Source organism: Cucurbita pepo, chromosome LG08 (genome assembly GCF_002806865.2).
Source record: "Cucurbita pepo subsp. pepo cultivar mu-cu-16 chromosome LG08, ASM280686v2, whole genome shotgun sequence".
Lineage (NCBI taxonomy): Eukaryota > Viridiplantae > Streptophyta > Magnoliopsida > Cucurbitales > Cucurbitaceae > Cucurbita > Cucurbita pepo.
Window position 1 is genome coordinate 1,010,238 of NC_036645.1, and position 27,058 is coordinate 1,037,295.

At 36.4% G+C, this 27,058-nt stretch overlaps 3 protein-coding genes across 8 annotated transcripts in view; 1 reads left to right on the plus strand and 2 right to left on the minus strand.

Annotated features, from left to right (window-relative positions):
* LOC111799965 (bromodomain and WD repeat-containing protein 1-like) overlaps positions 1–9,614 on the plus strand; it is a 13,630-nt gene extending 4,016 nt beyond the window's left edge. Inside the window, exons 6-25 of one of the 2 annotated variants that reach the window (XM_023683508.1) lie at positions 456–565; positions 658–735; positions 828–928; positions 1,698–1,795; positions 1,884–2,005; positions 2,160–2,263; positions 2,340–2,417; positions 2,970–3,048; positions 3,183–3,351; positions 3,474–3,544; positions 4,169–4,249; positions 4,348–4,418; positions 4,642–4,738; positions 4,841–4,900; positions 5,774–5,828; positions 5,922–6,322; positions 6,410–8,203; positions 8,279–8,860; positions 8,945–9,003; positions 9,124–9,614. In XM_023683508.1, coding sequence (XP_023539276.1) covers positions 456–565; positions 658–735; positions 828–928; positions 1,698–1,795; positions 1,884–2,005; positions 2,160–2,263; positions 2,340–2,417; positions 2,970–3,048; positions 3,183–3,351; positions 3,474–3,544; positions 4,169–4,249; positions 4,348–4,418; positions 4,642–4,738; positions 4,841–4,900; positions 5,774–5,828; positions 5,922–6,322; positions 6,410–8,203; positions 8,279–8,860; positions 8,945–9,003; positions 9,124–9,319 — 4,406 coding nt within the window. In that variant the 3' untranslated portion in view covers positions 9,320–9,614. The remainder of the gene's footprint in view (positions 1–455; positions 566–657; positions 736–827; positions 929–1,697; positions 1,796–1,883; positions 2,006–2,159; positions 2,264–2,339; positions 2,418–2,969; positions 3,049–3,182; positions 3,352–3,473; positions 3,545–4,168; positions 4,250–4,347; positions 4,419–4,641; positions 4,739–4,840; positions 4,901–5,773; positions 5,829–5,921; positions 6,323–6,409; positions 8,204–8,278; positions 8,861–8,944; positions 9,004–9,123) is intronic. The other variant, XM_023683509.1, reaches the window with a different exon arrangement.
* On the minus strand, positions 9,551–12,083 carry LOC111799967 (DNA-directed RNA polymerases II, IV and V subunit 9A). Of its 2 annotated transcripts, XM_023683515.1 has the most exons (5): positions 11,776–12,083; positions 11,598–11,673; positions 10,334–10,492; positions 9,884–10,007; positions 9,551–9,640 (listed from the first exon to the last, which is right to left on the minus strand). In XM_023683515.1, exons 1-4 carry the CDS (start codon positions 11,802–11,804, stop codon positions 9,927–9,929), a joined length of 345 nt encoding a protein of 114 aa, XP_023539283.1. In that variant the 5' UTR covers positions 11,805–12,083; the 3' UTR covers positions 9,551–9,640; positions 9,884–9,926. The 2 variants fall into 2 exon arrangements, with proteins under 2 accessions (XP_023539283.1, XP_023539282.1); XM_023683514.1 differs by lacking the exon at positions 9,551–9,640 and having other exon boundaries at positions 9,726–10,007.
* Positions 12,084–13,312: 1,229 nt separating this feature from the next.
* On the minus strand, positions 13,313–26,099 carry LOC111799966 (serine/threonine-protein phosphatase 4 regulatory subunit 3-like). Of its 4 annotated transcripts, XM_023683510.1 has the most exons (24): positions 25,842–26,097; positions 24,121–24,201; positions 23,875–23,974; positions 23,558–23,642; positions 23,425–23,474; positions 22,460–22,539; positions 22,171–22,230; positions 21,399–21,498; positions 21,233–21,310; positions 18,501–18,568; positions 18,315–18,383; positions 18,164–18,241; positions 17,994–18,089; positions 17,677–17,747; positions 17,380–17,457; positions 17,178–17,271; positions 16,404–16,502; positions 15,727–15,941; positions 15,501–15,615; positions 15,096–15,227; positions 14,901–15,008; positions 14,708–14,817; positions 14,529–14,630; positions 13,313–14,377 (listed from the first exon to the last, which is right to left on the minus strand). In XM_023683510.1, exons 1-24 carry the CDS (start codon positions 25,884–25,886, stop codon positions 13,831–13,833), a joined length of 2,661 nt encoding a protein of 886 aa, XP_023539278.1. In that variant the 5' UTR covers positions 25,887–26,097; the 3' UTR covers positions 13,313–13,830. The 4 variants fall into 4 exon arrangements, 3 of the variants coding, with proteins under 3 accessions (XP_023539278.1, XP_023539279.1, XP_023539280.1); XR_002815942.1 differs by lacking the exons at positions 13,313–14,377; positions 14,529–14,630; positions 14,708–14,817; ... (1 more) ...; positions 15,096–15,227; positions 15,501–15,615 and adding an exon at positions 16,058–16,137 and having other exon boundaries at positions 15,853–15,941; positions 25,842–26,099; XM_023683511.1 differs by lacking the exons at positions 22,460–22,539; positions 23,425–23,474; positions 23,558–23,642; ... (1 more) ...; positions 24,121–24,201; positions 25,842–26,097 and having other exon boundaries at positions 22,096–22,210.
* Positions 26,100–27,058: the final 959 nt, after the last annotated feature.

The window sequence follows — 27,058 nt, forward strand, 5'->3', positions numbered from 1 at the left end:
TTTTTTTTTTTTTTTTTTTTTTTTTTCGTAATTTCTCATTAGATCTTCTTTTGCATGATTGAAATCCATTTCTTTAGTTCGGTTCTTGTACAGCTTAAGCCCATCGCTAGCAAATGTTGTCCTCTTTGGGCTTTCCCTTCTGGGCTTCCCCTCAAGGTTTTAAAATACGTCTACTAGAGAGAGGTTTTCACACCCTTGTAAGAAATGCTTCGTTTCCCTCTCCAACAGATGTGGGATCTCACAATCCACCCCCTTGGGGGCCAGCATCCCGTATTAACAACTGGAGGATTTCATTAGAGATCATCATCATATCTGATGGTGGAGCGTCACTAACTTTTATCTCCTCAAAATTGAATAAAATATCCACAAATACCATCTATCCACCTGAGCTAACCACTGTTTCATATTATTTCTTTGTCTAGCCAATGGTTCACTTTTCTTTTAACTTTTGACAGCAATTTTTGATCGCATGGGAAGATATGTGATAACTGGTTCAGATGATCGCCTTGTAAAGATTTGGTCAATGGAAACTGCATATTGCTTGGCAAGCTGCCGAGGACATGAGGTGAGATTTAATTACTTAGAGGAGAACACCCGACAATTCAGAATTTCTTGAGTAGAATTTCTTATATGTTGCTCAATTTTGTGCTTCAAAAGGGTGATATCACTGATCTGGCTGTAAGTTCTAACAATGCTGTGGTGGCATCATCTTCAAATGATTTTGTTATCCGTGTTGTAAGTTCATTTTAACGACAGGCTTATTTCTGTTTACTTCTATATTGTGGAAAAATCAACCTTTACTTGTTTTCCCTTGTGGTATGTTATAGTGGCGCTTGCCTGATGGGCTACCAATTTCAGTCTTGCGAGGACATACTGGTGCTATTACTGCCATTGCCTTCAGTCCCAGAGCTGCATATCAGCTTCTTTCGTAAGGCTGATTCCTTTTCATCTTTTGGCTTAGCTTATGAAGTTTTTTTTTCTTTCTTTTGTTGTTATTTTTTTCTTTTTTCTCTCTCTCTCTCTCTCTTTTTTGTTTTTTTTTTTTGTTTTTTTGTTTTTTTGTTTTTGCCTGAAAAGAAGCATACTTTACATGATGATTTAAAAGTTACAAACGTGTTCAAGTTACAAGGGAGGAGTAGAAATGGGATCCTTCTGTCCAAAGATTCATCAAAGTTACAATTTGATGATTAAAAAGTTTCAGATATGTTCTAGTGACAAGGGAGGAGTCAAAATAAGATCCCTTCTATCTAAGGAGTCGTCAAAGTTGCAATAAAGCCCCTCAATTGACAAATATCATTTGAGGAATAGTTAGCAAAAACAAAAGATCGAGAACACTGCCAAAATGCTTTAAACTTAGCTGCATCTCTATCATTGCACTCAAGAAATTTGTGTTAAAAAGATCCTTTGGGTTTTTTGACTAAATTCCACATTTTTCCTTATCATCTTTGGTTTTGGACTTGAGCTTGACAACACCACATAGGAGCTGAAAAATATCAATCCTGGATTCTTTATTGAACAACCAATACATATAACATATTTTTTTGAAACGGGAAACAATTTTATCAATGAAACGGGATTCCCTTATGAAAAGCTTATGAGCTGCAGTCTAAAAATTAATTTTTGCATATAATCACTAGAAAATGAAACGTGTACTTTTTGTATGAAATCATTTTGTAGGATTTCTCCTTTTTGTGTAGATCGTCAGACGATGGAACATGTAGGATATGGGATGCTCGGAGCTCTTCTCAAAGTGCTCCTCGGATTTATGTTCCAAGGCCTTCGGACTCTGTGATTGGTTGGCCATTTTTTTGTTATTATCAATACCATTGATATCTTGTTTTTTTTTCTTTTTTTTTTTAAACTTATTTTGCAATGAATTTTAGCTGCAGCAAGAAACAGTGGCTCTTCCGTGAGTACTCTTCCTCAGAGCCATCAAATATTTTGCTGTGCATTTAATGCTTGTGGAACTATTTTTGTTACTGGTAGTTCTGACACTTTAGCCAGGGTAAAATTACTTGTTTTCTTCAAATAATATCTTATTCTTCTTTAAACCCTTGAATGTTTTTTGTGCGTAGTTTCAAGCTTTGAAGTAAGGATAAGTTCCTATCGATAAAGGTGTACTTGATTAGCTAATCTTTATATGATCTTTTATCAAGCAGGTATGGAGTGCCTATAAAGGAAATAATGATAACCCAGACCAACCAAATCATGAGATTGATGTATTGGCTGGCCATGAGAATGATGTCAACTATGTGCAATTCAGGTCATATTTTCTTATTGTACGTTCTTTTATATTATTAGAAGTTTCATGCTAATCTACTCTTGCTACATTTCTGCAGTGGATGTGCGGTAGCATCAAGATTTACAACAACTGACATTGTGAAGGAAGACAATGTTCACAAGTTCAAAAACTCCTGGTATGTTTTGCCACTTCTGGTGGGAAAAAAGGCTAGAGCTAGAAGATATAATTGGGTTATAGGAGATATTGTTGACAACTGCTGATAATTTGTTTGCTTTTTGCCTGCTTTGTTTTTGAACTCCTATGCTATTCAATTTGAAATTTTGTAGTCCTTGTAGTAAGGTTTTAGGACTTTCAAGTTTGCTTATTATGCTTTGTCAAAAGTACTTCTCTGACTTGCATATTTTGACCATCGTTATATAGTATTCCTTGATTTTGCGTGACTGTTTTCCATTTCTGCCCATTAGGTGCATTATTGGGTGAAACCCACTCAGTTCTTCACTAAATTGGTGGATAAGTCTATTGAGAGACCGTCGGTATACATATGCATGATATAAAGATCCATAATTTTTGCAAATTTGACCAGAGGAGTAAAAAATTGCTTGTGGATAGAAAATGGAAAATACTTTATGGGTTTAGTAGTTGAATAAGAAAATAAAAGATGGATTGTGCATTTTTCCTTATTTATCAAGCATCTTTACCCTAAGTTAATTCCTTGTTGTGGTTCCAGGTTCACTTACGACAATATAGTTACTTGTTCTCGTGATGGCAGTGCAATTATTTGGGTTCCAAGATCACGTAGGTCACATGTAAGTTTTTAAGCGACTCCTTGCCTTTTATGCTGGTGTTTACTCCTTAATGTGGTTGAATAGGTTTCTTTTTTGGGTGTATTTAATATAGTTGTTATATATCTAATGACATACCTTTCAATTTTTTGTTTCAGGGGAAGGTTGGCCGCTGGACCCGTGCGTACCATTTAAAAGTGCCACCTCCACCCATGCCTCCACAGCCTGCTCGAGGCGGTCCTCGTCAGAGGATTCTTCCTACTCCTCGTGGTGTAAATATGATAATTTGGAGTCTAGACAACCGTTTTGTCTTAGCAGCTATAATGGGTCAGCATTTTCTCTAACCTCTCTATCAAATATATATAGAGTATGTAGAATACCTTTTTAATATATTATGTTTCCTACTCGAAGCTTGAAAAAAAAAAACATCGATTGTAAATGTGATGCAGATTGTAGAATTTGTGTTTGGAATGCTTCGGATGGAAGCTTAGTGCACTCTTTGACTGGTCATACTGAATCTGTAAGTGGTTTATTTAGTTGCAAATTTTTTTCTTCAGAAAGTTTAAGAGTGATTTCTGTGAAGTCTTATCTAGTAGTTGTGATATATACATTTCTTCATAAGATGGTCGTGGCATTATATGTAATATGCACAGTGACATGCGTGAATTACTTGCGAAATGTCGTATGTCAAGAATATTTTCAGTATATGATGACGTAAGGATCATGATCACACTTATGTTCAGGTCCTCACAGTGACATGCGTGTAATTTTTATTTCGGTTTGTGACATGAACTTGAATATAGATTTTATGACTCATTTAAGCAGACCATCTTTTGGTTAAAATTGGCCAGTATAACGAATCTTTAGACTCATAGCCAGGAACTAACATTCCCGAAACTAAGTAATGCAATACCTCACCCTAATTGTAGATCATCTTTTTCTTTAAACAATAGCCCATGAGTAAAATTACGGACTGTTTTAAGCAAATTGGATTGCTAATATATCCGCCTCATGAAATGAAGAAAATAATTGTATATACTAAATAATATTAGCAGTTTCATTTATTGCTTATTGCATTATGAATCCTAAAGATATCCATTTTTCAATTGTAAGTTCTGATAAGATCACTCCATATCCCTGACAGACGTATGTACTCGATGTTCATCCTTCTAATCCAAGGATTGCTATGAGTGCTGGATATGATGGGAAAACAATAGTTTGGGATGTGAGTTTTTGGGTCCCCTTCAGTATTTCGTTTGCAGCCTTTCTATTTCCTACTTTTTCACGAGGACTTTCATTATATATAATGTTATTTGATTTTAGATTTGGGAAGGCACACCAATTCGGATATATGAAATTTCTCATTTCAAACTGGTCGATGGCAAGTTTTCATCGTAAGTTCATACTGCACGTTGCGAAATTGATCCTCATATGCTTGATTCTCTCTAACTTAATGTGAAATTGATCCTCACCTTTTGATATCTGAGCTGATTTTGCATATGTGCATTTGTTTTGTTCTTCATATTGAGATGTTCTTAATGCAATGGATGAGTTTTTCTCTGTATCCCTTAAGTAATGTTTATACTATAATGTCTTAGTTTTGTTTCTGTGATATAGAGATGGGACATCAATTATACTTTCAGATGATGTTGGACAGCTATATATATTAAGCACAGGGCAAGGAGAATCCCAACAGGATGCCAAGTATGATCAGGTACTTAAGAACATTGATATTTTGTTGAGCTCTGTTGTGTTTCCTTCACGATCCCATATTTTGCTAATGTTTTGAATACTGATTGTCTTGTCTTTACTGCAGTTCTTTCTCGGTGACTATCGCCCACTTATTCAGGATCCTTCTGGCAATGTCGTCGACCAGGTAGGAGAATACTATACGTTGCTATTAAGCATGCGACAAGGCAATTTCTAATGGTCTGTGATGATTATCTTGTGCATGCTTCATACATGTGCTTCCTCTGCTTTCATGCCATCTCTGAAGTCTGAAATAATTTCTTGGCTGATTTCATTTTCCTGAGCTACGATTGTATTAACCCATAATAAATGTGCACAAGACTGCATTAACCCAATGATGAACCTTGGTCAATGAATTATTAAAAAATCACCCAATGAATCAATTCTTTATCCTGGTCAATAAAGGCCTGAAATCTTTATCCTCCAAGTTTCATAAGTTTTTAATTTTCCAAGAACAGTAAGAGGTGTCCCTATAATGGATAACAGAGGACCTTAACTATCTTTCTATTCTTGATCACAAAGCCATGCCTCTCCCTGTTCTCTCTCCTCCATCCTCTTCCCTGCCTTCCAATCCATGCTGCACCCTTCTGGCAATCCATGCTGCACCCTTCTGCCATTGAATCTACTGCTTAAGACCCCATTAAACCAAAAGTTCTCAAAATTTTGAATTGATGACTCCTTTAAAACACTGATCTCTATGTATCACTGGGATGCCACATCCTCCACACACTCAACCAAGCTCTCTTGCTTGCTTAAGGGTCTTCGAGGGCTTAGAGGGCGCTTAGAAGGGTGAATGGTGTCATGCTGATTTTAATTCATCTCGTTTTTGTGATTTTCGTTTTTTTTTTGTTACAAGCTACTGGAGCTCTTTATTATTATTATTATTAACTGTAGTACGATTTTTATGTAATCAGTTTTCTTTTCTTTTCTTTTGTCGTGTACTTTTATTTATTTACGACGATATTTTATTATACTGAAACGCCAACAATATTGGATTCAGGAAACTCAACTCACTACTTACAGGCGGAATTTGCAAGATCTCCTTTCTGACTCAGGTTTGTCTCTTACTACTCCAACTGATATTGGTATATGTTTTCAGTTTGGTATTAATTCATTGTGTTTTCTGCTTGTGTGATCAAAAATTGTAGGCATGATACCTTATCCAGAACCTTATCAGACTGCATACCAGCAAAGGCGTTTGGGTGCCATGGGTCTTGAATGGCGTCCATCTTCTCTAAAACTTTCTGTTGGGCCCGACTTCAATCTCGACCCAGATTACCAATTGTTGCCTTTGGCAGACTTGGACATGTTGATTGAACCATTGCCTGAGATTGTAGATGCAATGGATTGGGGACCAGAAAATGAAGTACAAAGCGACGATACCGATTCAGAATATAATGTCCCTGAAGATTATTCTACTGGTGGGGAGCAAAGAAGTCTAAATTCGAACTGCTCAACGGATCCAGAATGCAGCTCTGAAGACACAGGGATCGACGATGCCCCTGCTGATGGTCTTCGAAGATCAAATAGGAAAAAACAGAAAGCAGACGTGAGTATTATATCTTTTTCCCCTGGAGTCTTTGCAATATATATATTAATTTCCGCGAATAAAGTTTTCTTTCGACCAACATTTCAGATGGAGGTCATGACTTCTTCAGGAAGGCGTGTTAAAAGACGGAATATGGACGAGTATGAAGGTGATATAGTTAGGAGTTCCAGAAGCCAGAAGTCGAAATCTGGCCACAAGCCTTCCAAAAAGAAATCAGCATCTAAGTTGTTAAGACCTCAAAGAGCTGCTGCACGTAATGCCCGTAATTGGATATCATCATTTAAGGGAAAATCTACAGATGGAGAAGATGAATACGACTCGGGAGGTGATTGCTCAGAAAGTGAATCTACGTTAGAAGACTCAGACATCGAGAGCGATGAATACAAAAGGTCATTGCAAAACAGAAATAAGCATTCAAAAGGGAAAGTATTCGTAGATGGAACCGAGGAGATGACAAAATCTCTTGATGTTCCTGAATCTCGTGTGGATATTGGAAACCGAAAGAAGTTGATTCTTAAATTCTCCCTTCGGAATCCGAATAAGGTCGATCCTCCTTTAAACACAACACTTACTTGTTCCAACATGGCTGTTGTGGCTAGCTCATCATCAAGGTCCCCAAAGGAAGATATTGAAACCAGTCAGATTCTTATGAGACCAGAGAGGCAATTTGGAAATACTGATGGACATTCTGATCTGACCGAGGTCTACACAAATGGGAACATAAGATGGGGAGGTTCCAGAGTTCGTTCATCGAAGCGCATAAGATTAGGCGAAACTATGCCTTCTGAGGCATATGCTGCAATGTCTAGTTCGTTTCCCGATGGCGATCATAATGAAAATGAGAACGACGTTCGTGAATCTTTAGAACAAGAAAATCATTTTGGTACTCCATCCCCCCATTCAAAGATGGAGAATTATTGTGCAGAGAAAATGGGCGATGGGGATGATGATGCTTCTGGGCAATCTCAGGAGGTTGTCAACGGTGGAGACGTTAAACGTGTCAACAGTAAGTCGAGTGATCACGATGATTCAAATAATTTGAATTTAATGTTTCCTTCAGATGCAACGACCACATCGGTTCAAAATGGGACCACTGCTTCTGAGCAAACTGGAAATATTGCACCAATGCGTGCAAAGATAAGGTTGAGGAGTGTTTCTTTGGACCCTGAACATTCTCTGAAGCACAAAATAGAATCCTTAGATGAAAGCTCAAAGAACGATGAATACAATACGGTGTTCGGAAGCCCTCGGCATCTGAATGGGCTGCAGGAGGATGTCATGAATGGAGCTTATTCTGATCATAGAAATGATTCCTCACAAGATATAGATACTCCAAATGATGAAAAACTAATGTCAACCTTGTGCAACTCTGATGAGTTGCAAGCAGTAGAGACTAACAAAATGTTCACTGCTGTTTATAGAAGATCAAAGTCGAACAAAGGAAAGAGTAATGCAGAAAGCAACGGTTGTGGCTCAGGCGAAAATGCTTCGGGCAACATTAGTCTACCTGCTGAAGCAGACAATCACAAAAGTATGCCTCGTAAGACACGATCTTCGAGGTTTAAGGATGCCTCATATGATCTAAATAATGTGGGTGACAATCTTAAATCGGACGAAGATCAGGAATCTGAACATAGATCAAGACGTTCTGCAAACAGATCCCATATACCAAATGAAGAGTGGGGATCAAGCTCAAGGATGACAGTTGGATCGAGATCCACTCGTAACAGGAGGAGTAGTTTTACTCAAGACATAAATCCTGTGGAAAGAAGAAAGTCAGTTCAATATGCCCGAAAAGGATCGTGGTTAATGATGCCCGCACATGAGGGTGGCTCCAGATATATTCCCCAACTTGGCGACGAAGTTGCGTATTTGAGGCAGGTAAGTGATCATGGATAGTTTTGTGCTGCCTGATTCTTACATTCCATCTTTGACTGAATGTTAATTTCCTGACAGGGCCATCAAGAATACATAGATCACTGTTGTACAAATTACTATCACACAAAAGACACCGGACCTTGGACCTCAATCCGGGGACCTGTACGAGCGGTTGAGTTCTGTAAGGTTGTCGAGCTTGTTTATTCTACTTCTGCAGGTTCTGGAGATAGTTGCTGTAAAATGCTACTCAAGTTCATAGATCCTACTTCCCATGTATACCTCCAATCTTTGAAGTTAACTCTGCCCGAGTTGACTAGTTTCCCCGACTTCTTAGTCGAAAGAACTCGGTTTGAAGCGGCAATGCAGAGGAATTGGACATTCAGGGATAAGTGCAAAGTGTGGTGGAAAAACGACGTCGGAGTAGATGGTAGTTGGTGGGATGGTCGGATTGTCTCCGTGCAGGCAAAATCTTTGGAGTATCCAGAAAGTCCTTGGGAGAGGTACACAATTAAGTATAGGAGTGATCCTGCAGAACCACATTTACATAGTCCTTGGGAGCTGTATGATACTGTTACTCAGTGGGATCAGCCTCGAATAGACGACGAAAACAAAGCGAAGTTGTTAACTGCCTTCGACCAATTAACGTCGACTTCTATGCAGGTAGTCTGCTTCTTCAAGGTTATTATGTTTTCTGTTTATATCCTTTTGAATGGGTATAACCTGATGTTGTCCTTCAAATCTCAGGGTCGTTACGGGATTCAAGATTTGATGCTTCTCGCACGAAAGACACAATACAAGAACAGGTACTTTCATGAATCCATTTGCTATCAATTTCTTGATCCATCTTCCGAGAAACTTAACTCCCTAGACCCGTATATACGGTATTCGAATGTAATTTTGGCCTTTTGTACATGTATGTATAGGTTTCCTGTACCATTGTGCCTTGAGATAATCCAGGAAAGATTACAGAATGATTACTACCGAAGCTTGGAAGCATTGAAGCACGACTTCATGGTAATGCTATCAAATTTCGAGTCATTCGTGGCAAAGAATGAAGACATGTCGAAGAAAATTAGACGATTGTCGGACTGGTTTAGTCGCAACGTATCACCTTTGTAGATTCTTGTACAATACGCCTCTTAGCATTCTAAGAATTTTGGTAGAAATTATTGGCCAATGTTAGGTTGAAGAAGAGGAAGAAGAAGAAGAAGAAGAAGAAGAAGGAGCTCACTTTGGCTATTTATCTTGATTGTAGATAATTCTTTTTCCCTATTTGATCAAATCAATGCCTTTCATTCAAATCCTTTAGGAAATTAGAGAGGGAAAGCATCTTTCACCCGGATTCATTTGTGTATACAATACTCTTTATCTTTCACATCCACAGCAATAACAAATGAAAAATCAGTATTCAGCACTCCCAATTGCTCCGGTGGTTGATGCCTACAAATTTAGACCAATCTTTTTGTTCAATATTCTTTTAGTATGTCCATAGACAAAGGGTTCAATAAATATCAAAACTTTATGGTAATGATGAAATCTTCATAAAAATTAAGATCTATAAAATAAGACTTAGTTGAAGTTCGTGGTCCTCATCAACCCACATTGACAATCAGTACAATTGTACACCCCATGCCAAAAAAGACGTCTTTAAGCATAAGATTGTTAAAACACTTGATGACATACCAAGAGTCAATGAAGTAAACATATGTTCAGCACATATTTGACATCAATCTCTCCACCTGTGGCCACAATTTGGATTGCAGCAAACGAAGAATAATGTCATACCTTCCTCCCCTCTGGCAGTGGCCTGCATAAAATTATGCAATGAGATCATGGCTAGATATAAGTATGAACATGATGAAATGATGCAAATCAAAATTGGTAACCTCTAGCAGCCTACAAAAATCCAACAAAAGAAGACTGTTCACATTTCATTCAAGAAAACCTTACCGGCGGTATTCACAGCCCAATTAAGATAATGATGTGGCATGTAATTTAGAACAAACTACAACTTTTGGGAGTTAAGAACGAATGAAGCTTGGGTTGGAAAATGTAACACTGATGAAATCAAGAGAGGGAAGAAGAAAGCTCAAGCCTAGCAACACAGAGTTAGGAAATAAAAAGGAAGTGAACCTGGAAGAAAACAGCTTCTCCATGGTTGCATTGAGCACATCGGACAGCTTTTGTGCGAGGGAGTGTTGGATCCGCAGCAACATCTTGCAGAACTTGAGTGCGTTCCCCTACGGCGTGATGAATCTCATTCCTATAGACACAGTTATTGTCAGCAACTTCCTGCAAACAGAAATTTAAAACAAAACATGAGAATTAATGGTCAGAATAAGGGGGAAGGAAACCATCAAGTCCTAGAAATTAAAACATGTCAATACATGGAAGGGAGTATCAGTAAGTCGAATCAGAAGAAAAGAAGGGAGGATATTGATTTCAGTGTACAGATACAGGTCTATCTTCCAGTAGGCAAAAATAAAAGCTACTCGGCTACAAGAAAATAGAAAGGAAGTTTCCAACAACGATCCATCAGGAAAACATACATTGACTAGAGGTAGAGAAAATATGCAACTCAATTAGTAAAGAATTTCAGAACCCAAATAAATTCAAAAGAACCAGGAAATCAAAAGCCATCCGTGAAGATTAACTTTAACGATTCCACGACCTAAGGGAGTGAGTTAACACTAATATCAACTAAAGAATGGCCCAAACTTGCATCGTTCAGAATTAAATTAGTAATACTATCCTAATAATTTTATAAAGGCTGAATTAACCGTCAGCACAGAAGTTATATTCCCTCACCTAGATTAAATGAAACGAGTAGCTGTTTCTAGCATTTGTCTAGATCTATATTTATACTGATGTACATGCATATCTCCAACTAAGAACTGTAATGGACCCGTTGACATGTCATCAAAAGATGAGAATTAGTTAAATCATAATCTTCTTACATTGTTCCTTCCTGAAAACTATTATACCGAAATGAACTACAAAAGCAACCAAGAACAATGGGATAGTATGTCCTTCAAATTCAGAGAAGGGTAAGCTAACAACAGAGATGATAAGACGACAGGAACACTTAACAGGGTGACGAGTGAAAGTGACAACCTTGAGTATCTGAAGGCATAATCACGAATCAGAACCAAATATCGTTGTCCTAGGTTAAAATTACTATAAAGTAGGGCAACTCACATCCAGAAGCAGAATGATATTTGATTTGAACTACAAAACGATAGCTAAAGGTTTCACCAGAGACCCGACAAATATATAGAGAGAACATCGTACTCGTAAGTCGTAAACTATTACATTAGAAATGAAAGACTAACTAATAAACCTAAAACGTTCACGAAGTTAGAATAGAAAGTTGAAATGAAAAGAAGGAGAAGGTTACCTGGTGATCACAGTTGCGACACGCATAGAGAAGAATCTTCTCATCCCTATCCTCCTTCGGATAGAGAATGTTGTTACTGCAAAATAAGAATTTCCATATTCTCAACATTTTTCAACAACTTAAACTAATCAACGCAGAAGAACAAGAGTCATATGCGACATTAAACTCTAACACATACCATTCCCGGCAAAACTTCATGGTACTCATCTTGCAGAAGATGGAAAAACAAGAAACCCTGAACTAATACAGATCAACTTTCAGCTAGGGTTTTAGCAGCTGTTCAGCTGAAAATCAGAAGGAATCTGCGCAAAAATCAAACGCTATATTCAACAGAAAGAAAGAATTTGAGGAGTGGAATCACTGGAATGCTCAGCTAGCGCATCTATCCGTAATCGGCTGCGGTTCTAGAAACGTCGATCAGGCGAAAGAGAAGAGTTTTCTTCCATTGGCGGGAGAAAGTGAACTTTGACTGCTTACAGTTCTTGTAAATGGGCTTCGAATTCCGGAACTCAAATGAAATTTTAGTGGGCCAATAAACGGCCCAACTCAAACATAGGCCCATTTGTTTGATTGGCATTTTTTTTCTTTATAAGCCCAAAATAAATTTAATGGATAAATGGCCACTATATATTAATATTAATTAGAACCCCTTAAATGAATTTAGGAAAAAAAAAATTAAATTCAATGCACAAATTATCTCGTCTTTCGAGCATTTGAAAGTTTGAAATCGGTTACACTTAATGGTGTGGTGGGTTAATATTGTTACAATGTATATGCTTTGCTACTAAACATCGAGTATTACTAGGTCGTTGGACATGTCAATTGAAAATAGATTTAAACCACACGACACTCTTAGCTTCGCTAAACTTAATTACAGTGGTTAATTCAATTCATTCCTATACAAAGTCAAACGAGTAACAATCTGAGTTGGCCCGAGATGAATATTACTCTTAAATGAAACAATCGGCATCTTAAAGTCAAGGTAACAACAATTTTCATTTTATGGTATACATGATAGAGTGTAATGATCAATTTTTATCAAGAAAAATGCATACAAATCTTAGGTGTAGATCAACGTTCGACTGAACCACTATAACTCGTGAACACGCTTTTTTTATCCCTCTTCTACTCATGATTGTGTCGTTAGTAATAATATTTATTTGTCGTCGTTGTCCGTCTTCTTCAATCATCACCCTGTCTTGTAATACAAGAAAAAAACTTGCATTCTAAAAATACTTTTAAAAGAGCTAAAAATGAGTCTCCAGATGCACCGATCATTAATGGTTCTAAAATCACAAAAACAACGCTACACACAAAAGTATCTATATGCGAACAATTAATTTCACTTTAAAAGTTCATACCTGTCATAGTATTAGACTTCGCAAAACTCTCATGGCACTCATTGAAGCACAAATAGTGTAATGTTTTACCAGCGGAAGATCTAAGGACACAGAATATGGCCAATCATCTATGGCGTCGAAATATTTAGCAAGACGGGCTTACCTAAAATCCACGAGGACATGAACTTTCTGTTGAGAAACCAAGATATTGAACACGAACATTTGCTAGCCTCGCTGTAACATTCTGATCTCGTTCGTTACCCTTTATCTGTTCAGCTCATTTACAAAGTTCAATAAAATGAGAACAAGCAACTTCAATCATAAGCAGAATTAACCAGTTATCTCATCTAAACTTTAATTTACAGTTGAGATAAATGAGAACAAACGACCATATGTGTATATTCATAGCTAGCTTTAAGAACTAAATCCCCTAAACTAAAAGAGAGAATGATATGGGGCAAAATTTTATGCCCTTTTTCTAAAAGAGTTCAAAATCTGAATCATACTAAATTATAAGAAGCTATTTTATGCCCCAAGGGAGGGAGTGGAGTAGGGAGAGTGACAAGGAGAGTAAATAGAGATGGAGAAGCGAGGGTGACAATGCTAGCCAGCAAAATTAATATGGCCAAATGTTTTACAGAGTAAACATGCTAGAGGTAAAATTGAGCGAGTACCGCTCAGTCGCACTATACAGTAAGACGTCCTCATCTTCGACTGAACCCGAAAGCTTTGAAACCAATTATATTCCCATTCCATTGATTCACTTTCATTCAGGGAGCGTGTTGACCGATTTTCGTGTAATCTCAGAACCAAGTAGTCCCACCACCAAGTGCATCCATGAGTCGAAGATCATAATAATTTGGCAGGCACCAGATAGAGGAATGATGCTAATACTAACTTATCGATCCGTTCACAGTCATTTCGGGCGATGATTTTGTTGGTATCAATGGATAGTCGTCCCCGCCCAATTGTTGGTTTTCTGAAGTAACATGCAAGACACTACTGTTGGAGTAACCTTTAGAAGCTGTAGATTTGTTTTCCCTGCGATTTTCCTCATCAGAATTGCTGCTACTGCCATCAGAAGAGCCGCTAGGAATAGCAGGATTTGTCTCATGACTTTCTTTGACTGAGCTTTTGTTCTCATAAGGCGTGCACGAACTAGTCTCGGTAGCGTTTGTTGTCTTCTTACCAGGTAAGACGGCCTGACTCAGTGTGGTACACAAGGAAGCAAGTACACCATCTTTTGGCTTGTGCTTCCTAACCAGCCGTTGCTTCTTAACTATCTCAGGTTCCTCTTGAGGAGCCAACTTCCGCTTATGCCAGAGGACTTCCATTATTTCAATGTCTTTGTCTGAAGTGTCGGGTTGTTTTCTCTGGGGTGGTCTGTAGTCTTCATCGTCTTCATCGTCCTCGTAATCAACTAGACCACCTGACCTAAGACTGAAAAGATAGAATTGCTGTAAGTGTAGAGAATAGAACTTAAAGTGCTTAAAAAGCTATTTCTTTGGGCCTCTTCCAAAAGTGCTTGAGGTAGTATCACATAAAAGTCTTTTTTGTGTTCTTTCTTCAAAATGAGATAGAATGACAATACCTTACTGGTGGGCAATTTGTGGTAACACCATTGGATAAACCAGGTTGAGATTGTTCGTTCTGTTTTCGAGCAACAGATGCAGATGCAGTATCCTCTTCATCACTGAAACGAGATACATTAATAACAACGATCCTGATAGACATGTTATAAATGTCTGTGAGATCAAGAAAATTGTGAACCTGTCCCCATTAAAATAGTCGTCCTCTTCTTTCTCAGGAGCACGCTCGTCATTTCTTTTTCGAGGATCTGATGTGTTCAAAGTGCCTTTCATTTCACAATTTTCAAGGCACTGCAAGCAAAGATATCAGGCGGGGAAAAAAAGAATTTGAAATAAATTGAAGATGGTGCCACTCAAGCAGGATAGTAATTTACCTGATCATATTTAACTTTTAAAGCTTGAATGGAAGACAAATTTTCAAATCGGGACAACTGATTCCAGAAGGAATCAATTATATGTATAACCAATAACTTCAAATTTTCCTGCATGATATACTGGCTTAAATATTTGGCCCTTAAAAAGACAACTGAATTCCAGAAAAAGAGAGATGAAGGAGGGCGGGCATGTACCTTCTTTATATACTCGAGAAGTTCTAAAACAGCAGAATTTAGCAGATTATACCGACTTCCATTAGCAACAAATACATCTATGATAGGTTTGAGAGTGTTATTCTTGACAAAATAATTTATCAGATGTTCATCCTGTAAATTAACCAAGAGTAAAAGATTTAGATAGATTGTCCATGGTAAATAGTAATGAACTGCCCACTGGAAGAGAGGTGGGGGAAAAAGAGGACAATACCAAAAGAACTATACTAGAAGTTTAAGAAACAACTACAAGAATTACTAGAAAAAACAACAAGCGAAGTGTTTATAAGCTTTATTTTCAAAAATAAAAAACAAAAAACCAAAATAGTTACTGAACACAGGGCATTAGCAATTCTATTGGTTTCATAATTACACATCTACACTTACATGGCGCGAAAGAACAGTACGAATAAATCGAACTGCAGCAACAACCAAGTACTTTTCCTTCCGTTGTGTTAACAACACCACTTTTTCTATCTTATTATTTTGGAGAAAATTAGACCTGCAATACAAGAATAAGAAGATAAGCCATATTGTCTTAAAAATACATATCAATAGATGGTAGAGGAAATTCAATTCCGGTACTTGCACATGAATAGGGCACAAAAATTACTTTATTCTATAAGGGTGTTGAAGCACACAAAAGCAAAGTAATTCGCATATATTCGACAGAATCTCAGGCTTCACGCCATTCGTATCTCCCAGTCTTCCATCGGCGTCTTCAATGTTCTTGCCTGATTGCAAACCTTCTGTAGGACATGATGCTGTTATGATGTCTATTAATTGGCCCAAATGCTTCTCATAGAAAATCTCAACAATTGTATCTCTCTGCAAATAAGAACAGTAGCATATTTCATGACGAATGAGAGAGAATACGATTGAAGCAATTGCAAAAGAAAAAAGAAAAAGAGAGAGGAAACAAGAAAATAATAATCGCTTCTTACATGAAAGTTTTACTGACAAGTTTTTCCAAGATTTCAGCAGAAATATAAGAAAATAGAAATCAGCAATCAAAATGTTACACCTGCGTAAATAAACTCAAATGTGTTGCGACTCAAAATGCAGGCATAATATATCTGTTATGATTAAAAGAAAAAAAAAACTGAAGAAGTTTAAAAGGCAAGATATCATAAAGCAGCAACAAACATTTGTATCGAGATGCCCTGATACTTCCTTGCAGTATTGAAAACTGATAAGAACAATGACGGGACTTTCTAAACATAAGTCAACTATACTAGTGTTGAAATACAATTGCATAGATTTTACTGGGAGAAAAAGTTAAAAAGGCACCTGGATTCCAGGTAATGCATAGGTATCCAATAGATTGCGAAGAATTTCAAGAAACTGGCAGTGCATGTTGTCCCCAAAATCTGTTACCATACCTTTAATCTGCAATTAAACAAGTTGTAATAGCAGCGACAAGCTTAATTAATTGAAACTGGCAGTGCATGTCACCCAAAGCATATCTGTGGCATGTCTAATGTGTGTCTAAAACTAAAAGAGAATTAATAAATAATGAATATGTAATTTGGCATGTCGTAATGTGTCCAGAGCGTGTCAGGACATATCCGTGTCTAACAAATGTCCGATATGGATACTCGGCCTAAAATAGAGTGTTCGTGCTTCATGGAAAAAATTATTTGATCTATAGGAAAGCAATATCACCATTCATGCTTAATCACACAACCTGTATACACTTAAACTAAAAGATTATATTGACTAAATCAAGATTTCCAATGAAGCAGAAAACTCCAATCCTTGATAAACAGATGATTAAAGAACTTCAAGAGCAGCAAAGACACAAACTTGATTCAGAATCTTCACCAAGTTAAAGGAAAATTCTTTCCATAAGAAAAATAAAACTCTTGATACCCTGTTTTTTTATCCAGAGTTAAACGAGTGGAACTCTTGATAAAGAATATCTTTGACAACTAATGTTTCCCACTACTTTGACAACTAATGTCAGCAACTAAATTTCCAATCGAGATTGCTCTCATATTTTGAGTTCTCTTAAATTTTGTCTACACACACTAAAGTGAGAAGAAAAAAATTGATTGTGCATACCAGAAGTCCAAACAGTGGAAATCCTTCCTGTTGAGCAACATGAGTACGCAAAAGATTTGGATCCTGATTCAAGAAAAGAATGAGGATATCTGTCCTGCATTCATAAACCAATATTTTTAATGGGGGAACAAGAAAAATAATGGTGGACTAAGAACTAAATGCAGACAATAGGAAGGTTAAATTATGTCATTCCAGTACTCACCCTGTTAAGACAAGCTTTTTGTCTGGACTCTGCAAGACATCCGTAATGATGTCAAAGATACCTTCATTCATAAGGTCCCTGTAGAAATTGGAGTTAAAGATAAAATAGTCAATAAACTTCTAATATAGGAGTTTAAAAATCAATCATGATTGGAACGGTGTCAAATGGATGGAGTATGCCTGTGGCAGGCCTCATTTGGGCCAAAACATGTTTAGTCCATCTATACATCTCTACTTAAGTAAGTTCAATGAAACCAATAGGTAACATATACTTTCACATTAAAATTCAATTATTTACCTGAACAACCGAAGCTGCATTGCCATTTGGAGGCTTTTGCTTACGCTACAAAACTCGTGCAGAAAATAAACCTGAAGCAGTAATGAAATATCAAAACTCTTCTTCGAAGGAGATAAAAACCAAGTTCATGAATTAGGGAACTATGAGGAAGGAGAGGGAATCCATTGTGGAGAAGATTTCACAGTATGCAGTATCAAGAATGAATAACATATTACAAATCCAAGCCAGAGAATCCATCGAAACATCAACGCAGAATGGGATATATAATCATACAGCTACAAAAAAGTGCATATATACTTAATGTAACCAATACTCACCAAGTCCTTTTTTGAGTCGTCAGGTGTGGAGGGTGATCTCAACCTAGCAAACAATTCCTGAATAAAGGTACTGTCGTCCTTCAAAGAAGTAACAACCTGCAACAGAAGACCACCTTCAGAGAACGACAGTATAAAGGTCAATTAAGCTTGGTCAACATTCTAAATCTTACAAGCACATTGTTGGCATGAATTATGGAATTCAGATTAGCAACCATGGAGTCATCCAACATTCGTGCCAAAACAACATCCTGAAATAGATGGGTAAGCATTCAATGACAAAAGAGGCAGGCAAAGATAAAGTTCAGACGTCAATGACTTTACCTTTAAATAACCAACTCTATATGTCTGGTGTATTTTTGACAGAACTGCGGGGCTCTTAATGCGAATAGCCTACAAGATTTGATTGCAAATAGATGAAGGTAAGTTTGAGAACTGAGTTCCAAATTGTGTCATGCACCCCTCCAGATGTTCCTCACTAAACGAAAATAACACGTAGGTAATATTTACCTCCTTAAATACAACATGCTCTTTCAAGAAATTACGAAATTGTTGAGTATGTGGAACCTCGGGATCGTCTGCATCATACATTATAAAAAATTGATCAAATATTAGTAAATGACNTTTTTTTTTTTTTTTTTTTGGAGAAACAGTTATTTCATTGTTAGATAACATGAAAAGTCCACCAATGTTGGCTTACAAAATTGTACTGAAGGAATGTCTTAACATTATCTTGACTAAATTTTATCAGTTAGAATGAGACCAACGGGCTGAACAAATGTAACGATCATTTATTTCTCATTCAAAAATTGCATGGACTCCACTGTTAGACATAACAACAGAGTCGCAGATCTACCAAGAGCAAGATAACAAAAACAGCACAGGACAGTCTGCAAATAGCTATTCATAGCAATAACAGCAATATTTTTCAGGCAAGGAGTCCCAAAGTAGAGAACCAAATGTTCCAAGGTGTATATGAATAGCAGTAGACCAATAACTAAATCCATATCAACTACCACAATAACGATGGCTAAAATACGAAATGGTCTCTAATGTCTTCAGTGATCTCCACATTAAGATGCGAGAAAATAATGAAAACTACTTGATACTCCAATTTCAGAAAGAGTTGTTGGACGAGTTTGATGCTATTATGGTCTTTAACCCCTGGAATTACTACTAATTTTTCCTTCGTATCCTCTTCTCTAATTGGGTCCTTGTTTCTAAGTTTGAGAATATGAGGTTACAATATTTTTTGCTTCAAAATCTCCTTACCTCTTTGGCGGGCTGGGAAAGTGAAAGGAAGGTTTCATTTTAAGAAAAAATTAGGATACTCCTGTAGAAATCTAGTGTCAAGATGACGGCAATCTTAGTGAATCTTAGAGGAAGAAAGAGTTGGGTTTAAAGGGAGGTATAAGCTTCTTTTAAGTGAGTGAAAGATATTGGGATAGAAGTCTCCGGTTATAAGTTAAAGAAGGGAACTGCAAAAATTCTATTTGTGAATGAAAACTCACTTTTCAGTGGCAAATGAAGAGAAAATGTAACATCCGAGAGTAAAGGAGGGAAACATGAATGAACCAAGACCACATCCAAATGTGAGGGATCCTGAGAATAGGATAGCTAAGGAAGACTTAAAAGAATTGAACATCACTACCTATATCAACAAAGTGCACCTTCCTTTTCGGTGGCTCAATCATACGAACTCTATGGTTGAGCATGCTTTACTTGAAGCAATTCTATGTTTGGTGACCTCCCAAGAATTTTTCTGGGATGCATGTGAGTAAGCAAAAAGCATACTAGAAGGACTTGTATTCGTATGTGGAAATAGTCTTCACTCTTAAAAAGCAAGGAACATAGGTAACGTGACCATACCACAGGGGATGCAAAAGAATGTTGAGGCCATCAGGTACCAAATCCGGATTCCAAATCTTGATATGAATCCTGGACATGGGTCGTTACAAATGGTAGAGCAATACCTCTCTTAGTAAGATGTAGTCCGGGGACGAACCAATGCAGAAGCCGGTGGGCATGTGACACCCGAGTAAAGGAGGGGTAAATGAATGAACTGAGACCACATTTGAATGAGAGGGATCCTGAGGATGGGATAGTTAAGAAAGGCTTAAAAGAATTTAAGTCACTACCTATACCAACCAGGTGCATCTTCCCTTTCAATGACTTAATCGAACTTCATGGTTAAGCGTGCTTTACTTGAAACAATTCTATGTTGGGTGACCTCCAAAGAATTTTCCTAGGATACATGTAAGTGAGAACAAAGCATGCTGGAAGGACTCATGTTGGTCTGTGGGGATAGTTTTCACTCTTAAGAAGCAAGGAATGTAGGTAATGCAACTATGTCACAAGGGAGGCAAGGGAATGACGGGGCCATTAGGTGCCAAATCTGAATTCCAAATCTTGATCTGAATCCTAAGCATGGGTCATTACAAATGGTATCGGAGTGGTGCCTCTCTCAGTAAGATGTGGTTTAAGGACGAACCAACCAGAAGCTGATGGACATGTAACACCCAAGTAAAGGAAGGGTACATGAATAAATCGAAACCACATTATAATGAGTGGGATCCTCATGATAGGATAACTAAGAAAAGCTTAAGAGAAATTGCCTGGTACCACAAGGTCTACCTAAAACTGAACGTGATAAAATAGAGCAACAATGAATATAAAAAGTAGAAAGAACACATACAAAACAAATTAATAGGAATGTTCTAAAAAATCAGAGCACAGCCAAAAGTTCTTATTCTCCGAGTATTTGATGACAGACCAAAAAAAATCATTTCGAAGATAGATATATAACTTGAAAAACAGTGCCCCATTCCAAACAAGACTGAGCAAGTGAAGCAAAATCCACCACAAGCTTAGTCGCCCAAAAACACCAATAAAATATTTGACATTGGAAAGAAAAAAGTAAAATAAAACAAAAGGTTTTGCATAGAAAAACCTCAAGAAACTAAGTTTCATTAGAAACTCAGCCAATCCTATGTAAACAAAATCAAAGGACATATGAAAAATTATAAACATGAAGATATTAAGATACCACCAGAAAATATCATAATAAATCATTTACAACAAAAAGGGGCAGAATGATCTGAAGATCAGGAAGCATACAAAACTACTGAACAAGGGTGGTTAATTAAATGACAACCATGACATATCCAAATACATTATAGACCACAACAGACCAACTTGAACTATGCAAATTCATTCAAGATTGTTTTAAACACAGAACTTACACTCAAGAGAACCGATAATATCCATAATAAGATCGTCGTGGAATATTTTCTCGAAGATTTGCGGACTGTTGAGTAAAACTAAAAAGTAGGAAGAAAACAAAATAAATTTTATCAGTACCAGCACCACATGAGTCCATGGTAACAAAGAGAAGGAAAAAGTACTGACCAATTCCTCTAATTATTTTAAATATCATGTGAAGACCATCGGAATTTTCCAAATCTTCACAGATTCGGAAAAGGTTCATCAGCTTTCTGAAAAAATCTCGCTGCATTATGACAATAAGTTTTTAGATAGACAAATTTCACAATACTAATCAGAAACTAATCTAGTAACTTGAAACCCAAAAAAAAAATTCATCGACCCAACAAAAAGAAAGAACGGTGTAGGGCTAAGGAGGATAAGAAATTCTATTTTCACAAATCTCATATTAATTCCTTCTGCTAAATAAGGGTGGCCTCACGGGAAAAATTTTATAGTGAGTATGGTCAAAGGGAATTTCAAGAACTGTTACTGGTTATCAGTCGCAAGCCTATCAAAATAATTAGGCATCCAAACATGCAACTCATTAACATAGGTTATGAAAAATCACAAAGACTTAATCCCAACAACAGATGCAGCTATGTGATTTTGATTTACAATACACTTCACTAAGAATTTTATTTAAAAAAAAAAAATAGGCTTTCCAATCAGAAGCAATTAAAGAAGGGAGTAAAAACCAAACATTTTGGAGTACAATTCCAGAGATAAGTAAACCAAAACTACAGACTTCCACTCAATCCTATTAAGAAATTATAGAGAAACTTATCAAAAAGATCTTTCAGAATCTACCAAACACCACACCTAGACCAGGCAGCTTTCTTACCGCCAACATGCTGCTCTTCAAAATGACATGAACTAACAGCCAAAAGTACCAAATCCACAAAGTTCAAGCTCTTACATCATTCAATAAGAGTTCTGTCAACCTCATTTGATCTGCAATTCCACTCTCAACCACAGTCTACAAAACAAGTATTGATATGTTAAACTAAAGGATTGTAAACATTAGTTATTGAACTGTAATATGACAATACATCTAAATGGTTGTTTTTATTTACAATATTTAGAATCCCCAAGGAAAGGTTTCGTTTCTAGTTCAAAACATATATAACCCTCAACCACAATGCATGCACTGCAATAAAGAAGAGATATGGGAAAGAAAGAAAGGCAATCGAAACATATGCCAACACCTTAAGTATTAGCGGAAGTGTAGATAGCTCGACATTAGGAAGCTCCCTTAGCTCACTAGTCACACTATGAAATGTCTCATCTGCAAATACCAACAAAGAAGTCAGATCATCATTCCTCATGCTCATATAGAAGAAGAAATATATTTTGTACATTATTTCCCAACAAACTATACAACATTAAGCACATTTGCAAAAATACAAAAGAAGAAAACTAGGAATAAAAAAATATTCAAGTTTTAACCAATGGTACATGCAGACAGATATCGTTAATAGCGTTTTTGGTAGCTCAGTTAGAGAATTCGACACAGAAGCCATTCTTCTTCCTCAATTGTTTTTTAACCAAATGACAGTCTTCAACTCTTTGTTCTTCGAGAAACTTGTAGAAGAAAGGTTCGCCGAACAAAGTTTTGAGGGAGGATAAGAGCTAGAGAAGGGAGTTCCATATGACTGAACTTTAAAGGAAGAAAATCAACTAGTCTCATTTATCTTAACCTGACTCCACTATAGTCCATCAAAAACAATGGAGAATGTCTTGTGATCGATGGAGATTGTTCTTTTGAAGTAATTCCAAGATGCTGCAACGGTGAGTTATGTGAGCAAGGTTTTGGAGCCATTATGAGTGGGGTTGACAGGTGAGGGTTGGAAGGTAGAGAAGGGTAGAGAGCATCATAACAGACATCATAGAGACAGAAGTAGAAGAACCCAAAAAATAACATCCAAGTTCAGAAAACTTAGAGACTATTATGTAGACTGTGGTGATTCTAACTGTTTGAATCTTACTGGAGCTTTAAAAATCTCAGGGCCTTGAAGATATAAAATTCTAATACAAAGAGAATGACATAAATGTGACTTAAAAGATCTTAACATATCCATCAAGTAAAATGGTAGGGATTTTACAATGTGCAGATGAACTAATGAGTAGTTTCAAGAACTAAAGGCTACATATGAAGGTTATACACACTTACTGCTAAGAGTACTAAACTGGAGATTCCTTTGAACGCTACTGATATTATCCCTGAATAAGGAGCATATTAGAATCAAACTTCAAGCAAAAAAAAATATATATAAAGAAAGTAAAATGGGAAGGCTAGTTATCACCAAATGAAAGAGCATCCTGTGGCCTCTTGAAAACTAAGTGCTAGCTCTGTTGAATATTCTGGATCTCTCCATGAAATAATAGTATCTGCAGTTCAAACATTTATTCAAAATTTGTATTCTACATTCAACTCTATAGCCCCTTGGATTCTTGATGTTAGTCTGCTTCTTATTTTTCTTTTCTTTATGAAGAAGAAACATAATATTCCTAACAGGGGAAGGGACAATAGCCCACAACCTCCAAACCATGACCAAAATTATTTAAATATTGGTTTATATTGTGCCTAACAAGCTTGACTCAAGGAAAAATTGAGAAGTACCTTCTTGCTTCCGATAGATATCATCTGAGCTGATACGATGTAGAAGTAAAGTCTCGTTGTCTTCTTCATCAATGACAAACAACCCCAACTCCTCTGATCTCTATCATAATAACATATAAGTTACAAACTAAATAAGCCAAATGAAAGATTCTTTGATGACTACAAATTTTATGAGAAAATGTAGTGCAGCTGTATAATCCCTTCATTGTTTTAGAAACATCAATCAGATCAAGAAGTCAGACAAACCTCCATATAGTCCACAGTGACATGGCCTGTTCCTTGGTCATCCCACTTGCCATCATCATTCAACCGGTAAACCTTAACACGCTGAAAAAATGTTTTCAAATTTTTTAATTAATTATTATTTAATTGTTTATCAGGTGCCCGACAGTCAGACATCTTAGACAATAAGACCTCAACAATACTGAAAGGAACAAAAAAAACAACAATGCATGTACACCATTAGAATATATGCGCCAAAAGGCCATATCGCATTTCAAATTGAAATATACATCCATACGTTTTTTTATAAGAAGCAGAGAGGATTGTATAAAGGCCATAAAAGCATACAACCTAAGGGTGAGGTAGAAAGAACCAATTTCTAGTATTCAAGGAGAGGCTATAAATACAAAAGAAGTCTATGGGCTGAACCCCACCAAGAAGCCAAATGCTGTATACTATGGACAATGAATCTTCTTGAACTCAAATTATACTCCATACTATGCATAAACTAGTTTGTAAGGATTAAAACAAACAAAAGAAAACAAGAAGAAAAAACATGCAGGAAAAAAAATATAAAATAATCTTCTTCTTCTTCTTCTTCTTCTTCTTATTATTATTATTATTATTATTATTATTCAATCAATCCAACATCTCTCTCCATCCTTTTTTTTCTTTCTCGTTTCCTTTTCTCTCTTCCATAAGAATCCAACCAACACATTTTCATAAAGATCCAAGTGATTTCAATGATGAAGACTTGTGTGAACTCAATGATCATTGATTTTCCCAATCATCTTCAAACCAAACAACAAAATATCCATTACGGCTCAACTTGCTCCTTTCCCAAGTTAAAACCCTAGGCTCTCATTCTTCACCTCATAATGAAAAGAAAAATTAAAAATTTATGTGGAATATGACACTCATATCATGGGGGAATGGACTCCTGATACTGGGTCATCAAATATGACACCCAGTATTTTATTAAAAAAAAAAAAAAAAAAAAAAAAGGAACAACAAGGCAATGATCGGTGAAGTTGTATCAGGCCACTAAAGCTAAACAATGCAAATCTAAAGAAGAACAACAAAACTTAAGCCAAGAAAGAAGAGCTGAGTTGAGCAAAAAAGGGCAATGCAAGAGAAGAGTAAAGGTAGAGTGTCATTTGTCTCGACATATTAACAAGGTTAAAATTGAAAATGTTGGCATCACAATAACCCAATTGCCATCTACATTTGTCGCATTATTGCCAAAGGAGTATCTCTAAAGAGAAATTTCAGGAACCAATGTTTGTGGCGTAAACGAATATCCCTTGATGCCTCCAACGGAAAAATGCTCCAAGAAAAAGAAAACAAAAGGTAACTAAGCATTCATCAACTATAACACTCTCCCATCTTCACTACCACAAATAGCATACACAATTCAACCAACGAAGATTAATTACGCTACTCAAAACTCTGATTAAGCAAAATACAAACTTTGGAAAGTGCCAACATATCTCCCCACACAAAAACAATCCAAACCGCACACAAAAAGCTATAGCACTGAAAAGAAAAACCCCAAATTAAATCGTAGTAAAAATTTCTAGTTCATATTAAATGAAATTCTTCCACGACGCAGAATAGCAGAAGCAATAAACTAACATCCAAACTAAAATACTGAAAGATCAAGCTCAAGCTCCAAAACGAGAAAATTGAAGTTGAATAGCCATAGGCCGAAGTAAAGTTAATGAGTTAAGTATATGAAAGCTGACCTGCATGGAATTGGAGCTGGTCTGTGACCTATCCAGCCCGCCCATTGTAAAAGCTTGAGTCGGAGTATCAAATTGGAGGGAATTGAATAGGGAAAGGGGAAATTCGGTTCAGACGAGGAGGAGAGAAGAAAATACTTGGACGGGGAGAGGGATCGATACAAAACCCTAGAAACAGCTGTAGACGACGGAAGAAGCAGTGTGAAGCTTCCCAACTCTCTCTCTCCCTCCCTCCCTCCCTCTCTCTCTCTCTTCCTCCCTCTTTCTCTCTCCTCTTTTTTAGAATTATAATTTTGTGGCAGTGCAGGCCGAACTATTACGGCGCCAAGTTTTCTTTTTTCTTTTTCTTTACTAATGGAAAATATTTATTTTGATTTAATTACTTTAATTTTAATTACTTTAATTTTAATTACTAAATAATAAAATGTTTCAAAAATATTCTTGAACTTTTAAAATATATTTTTAAAATATGGTAATTTGGTGAGGGACTATTCTGTGGGTCCATGGCATACGGAACATGGATGGCTCGCACGTGTAAAAATAAAAGCACGTGTTTGGTTTTGGGCTTTGGAGGTGTCGTGTGAATGTAGGTGGGTTTGGTATCTCATTCTCTCATTAATTATTTATTTGGTGCATTTTTTTTATTTTAAAAATAATTTCTTCTCAAATATCAAATTTTTTTTTTCTCCCTATTAAATAAATCATTTTTTTATCTGTACATGTATTAAGTTGGATTCAATAAACTTTTGGAACCGAACCCAAAATTTCTAATTAGTAATTTAAGCAACTTGAATAGAGTTCATAATCCGGTTCGATTCTTTTTTCTTTTTTTTTTGTTATACTTATCTATAATATAAGATATTATTATTATTATTATTATTATATTAATAGTTCTTCATAATATTTTTAATTTTCATGATAATCTTAAAAAGACGTGGAGATTGTTTAGATTGGAGACTGTTTTTGAGTTGGTCTGGATGTTCTGGGCGGATAAAAAACTGTAACTGGTAAATCGACCCAATTTTTCTATTTTCTAAAAAGTTAATTCAATCTAAATTTGAAAAAATTATCACTCAACCCAATTTTATGATTTAGATTTAGTAGTTCGAATTGGTCGAGTTATCGAACACTCTTATAATTATTGAACATTATTAAAAAAAAATTATCAACCATTATTCGTAATTATATGATAAGGTTCAAACTATACGTGCCCTCAAGAA

Excerpts from the sequence above, each read along its gene's own strand:
- LOC111799967 (XM_023683515.1), bottom strand. The coding sequence starts at position 11,804 with ATGAGTACCATGAAGTTTTGCCGGGAATG. Across the intron at positions 10,493-11,597 it reads GTCGCAACTGTGATCACCAG|GAAGTTGCTGACAATAACTG; the intron begins GTAACCTTCTCC and ends TTCTGTTTGCAG. Across the intron at positions 10,008-10,333 it reads GAGAAGCTGTTTTCTTCCAG|GCCACTGCCAGAGGGGAGGA; the intron begins GTTCACTTCCTT and ends AATTTTATGCAG.
- LOC111799966 (XM_023683510.1), bottom strand. The coding sequence starts at position 25,886 with ATGGGCGGGCTGGATAGGTCACAGACCAGCTCCAATTCCATGCAG. Across the intron at positions 18,090-18,163 it reads TTCATGCCAACAATGTGCTT|GTTGTTACTTCTTTGAAGGA; the intron begins GTAAGATTTAGA and ends CTTCTGTTGCAG. Across the intron at positions 14,818-14,900 it reads TAAAAGTTAAATATGATCAG|TGCCTTGAAAATTGTGAAAT; the intron begins GTAAATTACTAT and ends CTTTGCTTGCAG.